General features: G+C 38.2%; 1 protein-coding gene across 8 annotated transcripts in view; it reads left to right on the top strand.

Moving 5' to 3' along the window:
* Nucleotides 1–8,867, top strand: part of SPATA13 (spermatogenesis associated 13) — a 134,048-nt gene extending 125,181 nt beyond the window's left edge. For all 8 annotated transcript variants that reach the window (XM_032770971.2, XM_032770979.2, XM_032770973.2 and 5 more), the window contains 2 exons: nt 2,056–2,130; nt 4,495–8,867. In XM_032770971.2, coding sequence (XP_032626862.1) covers nt 2,056–2,130; nt 4,495–4,676 — 257 coding nt within the window. In that variant the 3' untranslated portion in view covers nt 4,677–8,867. The remainder of the gene's footprint in view (nt 1–2,055; nt 2,131–4,494) is intronic.
* Nucleotides 8,868–9,070: the final 203 nt, after the last annotated feature.

Here is a 9,070-nt window from a genome sequence, read left to right on the forward strand (position 1 = left end):
AAGTGGGTATTCACCCACAAAAGCTCATGTTCCAATATGTCTGTTAGTTTATAAGGTGCCACAGAACTCTTTGCTGCTTTTACATGTTATAAAGGTATCTTATGCTATAGAAGGGATGGTTCAAATTTAATGTCCAATCCCACTTTATTTATCTTGATATGTCCTCGTAAGTCTCTATGGCTTGGATCTCTTCTCCATTACCCAGGAGAGTTTATTTTCTAAAATTTCACTTTTTTGGCATAGTTGAACAGTATCCTTTAGCCAAAGCCAGTGGAAGACCTCTGGTATTCTCAACCTCAAACATCTTGTTTGATTTTTGTAATTTATCATGCTGGAATTCAGATGAAGTCTCTAATTTAACTATTCAAGGAACAAATAAATCACTCTTCAAATTCTAAAGCTTGAATGACTAGTTCTGTTTTCAAAGACATTTCAGTAGAGGTCAGAGCCTCCAAAACCATATTCAACTCTTCTGAGCTATTATGAGTGCATGCTGGGAATGGGCCACAACCAGCAGCTCTTTCTCCAAAACCACTAATGGTAGATCTAAGAAAACAGTCTGCTTCCTGCTGCTGCAACTTTTTGATTTCTTTGGCTGCTTTTTTGTCTCCAGGAAGAGAAAAAAGAATTGAATAATTACAAATGAAATAAAAGGAATAACCAGTAACTGAAAAAGTATGGTCAGATTACATTAAAAAGAGTCGCCTGAGGGATGTAACTCCTCCATGAATACAGGCCAGAAAGTGCAAGGAATTGAAAAGTGTGAATGAAGAGCAGAATGGAATCGAAGTGACTGCTTTGTTTGGCCACTTGGCTTTAGGTTGCAGCACTTTGCAGTCCATCGTATTTATGTGAATGGAACGAGAAGCACCACACACACCTTTTAAGTTGTGCTAATATAACACATTCATATGCTGCAAACAACACGCACAGTTACTAGATGAATCTCATACATAGGGAGATGGGACTAGAACATCAGTACTTGAACTCCAAAAACATAGTCCGTTAGATATAAGGAAAAATTCCTCTAGCTACACTAATAGCAGGTGCCTGTCCTCTCTGGGAGCCAGCGTCTCTCAGCCACACTGAAATACCTCAGATACTTAACACTAGTACATTACAGTAAATTGTTAGGTTAGACCATGATATCATGTAACATGACACTGACCATTTAAGTAAGTGTGTTTAATATCCCTCAATACACTGACATGCATAACACACACCAAGGAAGGCTACAAGCTCATTGTTAAAAGAAAACACAACCTGGTTTGTTCAAACTGAAGACATTACATTTTGTCAAATGCCAGTTTAACAGTGACATAGTTTGAAATTCATTCATATTCTTAGAGGAGCTTTTCAGCTTTTAAAATATATATTTTTATTAAATTTGGATCAACATAGATAAAATGCATAACACAGATAGAGTAAACACAGGAACAGCAAATATTGGAGTGTTGATCTGAGGAAAATGGGTTCAGTTTTCTTTTACAGGATACAATCAGGATTATGTCTGTACATACTGTGACCTTGCTTTTCTCCTACCAGCTATACACCAGTATAACTCTAATGACTTAATTTAGTTATCCCAGGTTTACTCCAGTGTGAGTGAGAAGAGAATTAAGCCTCTTATTTATCTCTCCTAGCAATCCAATAACTGGTTTGTGGATCCACAATATCCACATAATCTTCCTAGGTGTTAGTTTGCTTTGTCATCACTAATTTACCTATGAGATTTGTAAAATGACAGGTAGTTAGATCCCCAGTGACCATCAGCTGGAGATAATTATTTCAGCACACGTTGGCATCAATTTGTGCTCAAAGGGCCAAATTAGTATCTCAGTTATGCCAATGAAATGCCAGAGTTAAACTGGTGAAACAGTAAAATCTGGACCTGTATTTCTCAAGAACATATGGTACATTACTATTAAGAATTATTTAAAAATCATTAAAGTATCATTTTAAAATAGCGTTTGCTCAAATGTTTTTTAATTTACTATTATCAAATAGCAGATACAATATCTTAATACTGAGACCCTCATGTACTTTAAAATCCAGGAATGGAAATCTCAGAAAATCAAAAGAAACAAGCCATGCAAAATGCCAGAAAATCAAGGCATGGAAAAATTAAAGGTGAGTATTTAAGTATTATTGTAAGTTTTAAATATATCATTTTTTTTCAGTATTGAACTTATGATGGGAGATCTTTGTAACCCTTCTGCCAGTCAGAGTTGACAGCAACAAGGGCTGGGTTCGATGGGTTCCTTTTCAACAATACAACACAAAACCAGCTTAAGCCCCCACCTAGTGACCTGGGACAATTACACATCATCCCGGGGCGACTCTAAGAGACAGTTCTTCCCCTCTCACAAGCAGAGTCTGAGTGTAGCAAAAAATGTTTTTAATAAAAGGAGGGAGGTAACTTGGCATTAATTTGGGGAAACATCCCAAACAGGGCTCATAAACATCAACCATGAGCAAAAGACCCACCCCCCAAGTAAGTTGGGCAGTGTTCTTTTCCCCTCAGGTTCTTAAGTCCAGCAACCCCAAAGTCCCTTTAAGGTTCTCATCCCTTCCTGCACCCCACTCACAGTTGTCCTTGGACAGTGCAGACCCAGAGTTCAGAGATGTATCTGCAGTGTTCACCTCCCACCCTGGGTGGAGGTGCGTGGTGTAAGGAGGCACCTTACTCATGCCACTGCTTGGGCACTCATTCACTGGCCCTCTCTGCCACCCTTTTACCCACTCACCTTGCCTCACCACCAGCCGCCCTTCTATCTTCAGGGCCCACCACTTAACACAGCTCTCAGTGACTTCAGCTGTTAGTGGGGGAGCCTCACTACTAGTGCACACTGGGCAGTCTCTTCCATCAGAGACTGCCCCAAAGCAGGTCTAATTCTTAGACCTAGGTATCAGTGATTTCAGCTCTGCAGCATGTTACAAGACTCTCAATTGAGTTTAAATTAGCTCTGTTATTACACAGTAGAGAGAGGAAGAGTCTGACGGTGTCTGGGACCCTTAGGCAAGGCCCACACAATGAGGGACAAGTACCTGTTCCCATTCTCTCTTAACTCACTGGGCTTTGGAACCCATGTCCCCTGCCTAGCGAGTGCTGTTTAGTTGAGGGTGAGTCCCTCAATTGGGAAATGCCAAGTGCAGTTCTCCTGCCGTTCATTCACATAGGGATAACTGGGGATCCCACAATGCCAAAAGTGACCATTTGGGCAAGCAATCTCATCATGCTAAGCACCTAGGCCAGGTGGGTGTGCCCATGCAAACGAGATTGGCTCCTGAAGTCCTCTTCCACAGCTCATTGCTAGATGTTAAGGGAATGCTCATTCAGACTCTGCTTACATATTCAAATATAGTCATTCTCTTTGATCCTTTACAAATCTCTTTTGGGGTTAGACTTTCAAAAGTGATATTATTTAGCATGTATTTCAACTTCAAAGACCTTTATAAACTATTTACTAAATAATCCTCACAAACGCCTTCAGATAGGCAAATTAGTATTAGCCCCACCTAAAAGAAGACCTGAACAGAGAAGTTGAGTGATTTGTCTAAAGGTACAGAGTGTGTCAGTGGTTTAGACGTGATTAGAAACTCAGGAATCCCTGGTTCCATTCCCATGTTCAGACCCTTCCACCCAAGTTCTCTCTAGAATTCAACACTGTTGATTTAAAATATTCTTTTGAATGAGATTTTGTTGTATTCAAAATAAAATTCTAAATGGTTTTGTGTGTGAGAGAGAGAGAGATGGATCATTTTTTGATGGGTTGAGTGGATGAGTTGAGCAGCTGGGAGTCAGAGTGGGTCTGAGTGGGCAGTTTGTTGGGGTGCTTTCCTGGAAGGTTGGAAGAGTCATGACTTTTGTCTTTGTTCAGATGCATCAATGTCAAAATTTTGATCTGCAGTTGAGAGATTCTTATGTGCATATTAATATGTAAACATATCTATCACTCAATATATATGAATGAATGGCATATTACAAATTGGGCCAGATTTTCAGGGCAATGGCTGTAAAATATTGATCAGGAGATTGTGATCTCAATACTCAAATGTCAAAGTCAGAGAGCATTACCTTGGAAAACTATTTGCCCCTCCATGGTACCTTTTCTTCACCAGTAAGAACATTTTACATAATCTTACCCAGCTATTGCTTAAAAAGTCAAAGTGTTTGCTACATTAACCATCTTTCCTCTTAAAAGCACAATCCTCCTGTACATGTTGTCTGGTTTTGTGAAACTACTGCTGATTTTCTGGACAATACTGAAAAGTTATTTGAGGCCATACAATTTTTTTTAACCAATCAAAATTAAGACCAAAATAGAAAAGTGGAAAGTCAGATATGATAAGATCTGACCTACTCCTATTGACTATGATGGCAAGTTTCAGACTTCATTGAGAGCTGCATTTGGCCCATATGCTCTGTGCATTTTCTCTGGGTTGATTACTTTGTCATTTGTCTCACACATACTTCATTTTTTCCTTTTGTAGGTATCAGTTATAATGGATGTCCCATGCCTCCTCCACACCAGAGTTTACATCCTATTCATCAACGCCACATCACTGTGCCCACCAGCATTCCACAGCAGCAGGTCTTTGCCCTGGCAGAACCCAAACGAAAGCCATCCCTTTTCTGGCACACCTTCAACAAACTTACCCCATTCAAGAAATGAGAGGGCTAAAGTCATTGGAAGGACGTTAGCTGAAGGAGAGATGTCTTCCTGCGAAGAACCTTTGGGACGCAGTTGAACATGTTTGAGTTGGAAAACCATACATCCTCTCTATTGGAGGTAAAGACATAGGCTTTGCCTGAGCCAAAAATATCACTTTTGTCTAGAAGGAAATGAAGTTCATGAGGTTCTATGATGAAGAATCCAGATGGTTCCGAAGTAAATGTTGACATGCATCAATAAGCATTGCTAATGAGGAGCACATCACTTGGTGATGAAGGCAAATTGCTGTTATTCTATAGTAGCAGCATCTAATCTCTCTTTTTAGTTGCACTACATTAATGGTGGGGTCATTTGAACATTTCATTTTTCTTAATAGTGAATTGATGGCCAAATTTAGGATTAGGAAGGAATTCTTCCCTCAGGGCATATTGGCAAGGGACTTGAGGAGATTTTTCTCTTCCTTTGGATCACTGAGCAGGGGTCATGCATCAGGATCAGGTGAGTGAATCCCACCTGATTTAACTTGATGTGCATGCAGAAACTAGTGGACCTCAACACTTCCTATCTTTTTCAATGTTTCTTTACATTTGCCAAATGGCAATAGGAAGTTCCGCAAAGCCTTATCTTCTGAGTTAGAACAGAGAAATTTTTTGACTCCATATTACGGAAAAACGAACAAAAAAGACTGCAAAGGTTTATGTATTTACTGCATACAAGAACTGGAAAGAGGAAGGACCCACTATATGATTCTTTCCAACCAAGGTACCATACTGCATTCTTGTATGCACTTCCATATATATTTCATTTCTTGCCCTCATCCCCTATCCTGTGACACTCTTCTCTGTAATTCCAGTATGCCTGCCTGTGTTTCAGTATAAAAACTAAAGTGTTTTGTTTTTTTAATCAAATGAAGATAATGTGAACATACAAAAATGCAAAGTTAAGGAACCCTGAGAGACTGCTGGCACTAGATAGCGTTGGTTATGTAATTCACACTCTAAATTCCATCCACATACAACTTTCCAGTTAAAGTGTATGAACTGTAACAAAAGTTTCCATCAAGTTCCTGAAGCTATCTTTGATTCTGAGCCTCTTACACATCAGTCAAGTGACAGTGGGTTTTTATTACTTCAAAATGTTAAAGAGAAGATGCCACCAGTATGGACAAAAGACATTGGTGGAATCAGAAATGGGCGTTGATTGAGAACCATCAGTTTCTCTTGGAGAAGGATGACCTTCTTTTGCGCTAAATTCAGCTCTGGCCAGGATCTGTAATAAATGGTTTGCCCTGCCCTGTTTTGCTTTTCTTGTGACATGAAGTTGGTTTGAAAGAATACCTTTAAAAAAATCCAGTATGAGAAAATACGATCTTGGAACTGGCAGCACTGATCATTTTTCTTACTGGTCATGTGTAGTTCTCATTAATGCTAATGAGAGTTATTAAAAAGTATGGAGGAGAGACTCCATAGGTTTCAGCACTGGTTTGTAAAGGATTTATTTCAAATTACAAGATTCCTATGCTGCTGATTAGGGGCATTATCTAAGGCAGTTCCAGGAGTGTTCTTTGACAAATGAACAAAATCTTATTTGCCATGAATGTGTAAAAATATGTGAAGAACAAATAATAGGTTAATGGGCAGGCATCTTATCAGCAATGTAAAAAGCCTCATTTTAAACTCTGCTGTTATAACTCTTTCTATTTTTACTTGTAGCCAGTCTTGTAGAGTCCAAATGTTGGAGTGTAAAATAATTTAATAACTGTGGTAGCTTCTACAAAGTATGAACAAGATCACTTAGAATGCACACCAATAAATGTTTGTCAATAGATGTGTTAGAAAAATACTTACACTTCAATTTTTGATGGATATATACATGACCTTTTACTAACAAGTGGTTTTAACTTTAAGTGATGCATTTGGGGAACAGTACATTTGAAATGCCTTCTGTACATAGCTTATCAATAACTGAGAAGATCTGCTGATGCTGAACTGAATTGTCCAGTGTGTGGTAAACCTTAGTGCTTGTGCTTTTTTCCTATTTATTAATGGAGTGAAAACCTGAAATGTTTGAGAACTGCTTCATGGCAGATCAAATTATTACAGGCATTTTTTTTTCTAAGCAATGATCCAATTGGAAAAAAAAAGCGTGGGAAAGCCAACAAAACAACTTGCTGGGTGTTTTTAAGGGTATTTTCTTAATGTCTGTAATATAAGCCACCTCCTTTCAGATTTTTTAAAGATAATTCTGAATGTTCAGTGTAAGTATAAGGACTGTATTTCCAGATGAAGGCACCTAAACTTGTGCTTCCACTAAAATGGGTAGCCATGTTGTATTTCTCAGTGGCCATTTGTCTGCACAGTTGCCCGGTTCTGCTGTACGAGTGCAAGTTATGCGCATGCAGTAGGCATGCAGACGTTTTTTAAGTCCTAGTTTCACCACACACATTTGGAAAGATTTGCCCTAGACACAGGAAAAGACTCCTGGGCTGCACTGTACACCCAGCTGTACCTCCACCCCATCGTCTTTCTGTGTCATGCTGGCATGAGCCTAAAGAGTTTGAGAGGCACATCCATGGTTACACACTTGTCTTAGATAAAATTTATTCCACTCCAAAAAGCTAATTCCTGTGGCAATACTGGAAAGCAAATTAGATTTCTGAATGTACTTACTGGCATGTGAGTACCTACAAAGATTCTTCTTTGCATAGTGGTGCTTAGCCTTGGAAATGAAGGCAAAGGTTTGAATGTGCTTTTGGATGCACGAGTTCCTTTCTTCAGGAGAACTTCATTCATTTCAACAAGATGCAAGGCAAAGCATTTCATGATGCAGATTATTCAGGATAGGTTTTATGTACAGTATATTGCATATGCATCTGCTTTATTTATCATCTTGTGTATGTCTTTCCATGCAGCCTAATCTTGCACCAGGTGGGAAGAAGAGAGATATCAATAAGGCATGTTTATGTACATTTTATTGGCACATGTACATTATGTACATTAATTTATTCATCCATGGTCTAAGAATTTGCTCACTTGATGGCAGGATGACACAAAATGGGCCAAAGGGAGACTCCAGGGTTTTGAAGATATCATAGTTAAACACTCAGTTACATTATACAACAATCAAAGCACCTATTAACCAAGATGTTCAGCATGATTGTAGAGTCTTCATAGGAGAACAGTTTCAAATTAAATATGAGGGGTAGTAGTTTATCAAAATCTACCTTGAAAAGAACCTTGTCATTGTCTGACTCCTGATGAAATGGCTTTTCATGTGCATATCAATAGAAAAATCAGAATTCAATAGCTATTAATGTCATCCCATTTCTCTTTGCTTTAAGTTATTTCATGTTCTAATGCAACAATTAAGCACAGCTGTGCCTCATATAGGTAAAGCACAGGCTGGGGAGAGCCTTCCTTATTACCTATTGAGCAGATAACCTCAGCCTTTTATGCTTGAAAAGCATTAAAACAATCTTCCTTGAATGTGTTTCCTTTGGGTTAGGATAATGCCAAAACATAACTGCATGTAAGAGTTTTGATCTTACTCCAAAATAAGTTTGTTTTACAAGTGGCTTTTGCCATGCTGAATTTCACATTGATTTTTAACAGTGAAAAGCAGTGAAGGCGTTTGAAGATAGAATATACAAATATTCCACATTTAGTTATTTTTTAAATGATCATAACTTGGAGTTTGGGAGCCAAAGGTTCTTCACCATAACAAATATAGTACCTTTCATTGACTGCCTTTCTTTTTCTATGTCTGTGGCATTTGTATTTACGAGATGCCTTCTGAATGTTCCTGTAATTTAAGACTTTTGTTGTAAATATTAGAGATGACTTGCATATGTATTTTACTTGACAAATGTTTTTGTAACGTTTTATCTTATGTACATGCTTTGTGCATCTTACCATCTGCGTGCTGTTACATGTAAATCAAGTGTCATGGCTACAGAACAGATGAATTGGCTGTTGACAGCTAAAGTACAATGTATAGGACTGCGGTGACTTGTTCTGAAGTAATCAGTGTGTTGCAGGATTTATTTCCTCTTAATACGTGGTTTGTCAAAATGAATCTATTTTCTGGGAATGAGTACAAACCTACATTTGCATTATTTTGTTCTTACTGTATGTTTTAATTAAATAATGGACAAACCTGATATTCCTCAGCAGTTTGTCTTATAAACTTATATTGTGCAGTTTTAAAAAATGTTGGTGGCTGGTTTTTTTCTCTGTCTTTTCACAGGCGGTTTAAATACTTCTATTATCACATTTCTTTAGAGCAAAAATGTCATATTCTCCTCTATTGGTTTTATGATTGTACCTACCTACACTGTATAGCCTGGACTAATTTTACACCAAACCACCTAAGTTTGACTCCAGAGTTTAACTCCT

This window comes from Chelonoidis abingdonii, chromosome 1 (genome assembly GCF_003597395.2).
Source record: "Chelonoidis abingdonii isolate Lonesome George chromosome 1, CheloAbing_2.0, whole genome shotgun sequence".
Classification (NCBI taxonomy): domain Eukaryota; kingdom Metazoa; phylum Chordata; order Testudines; family Testudinidae; genus Chelonoidis; species Chelonoidis abingdonii.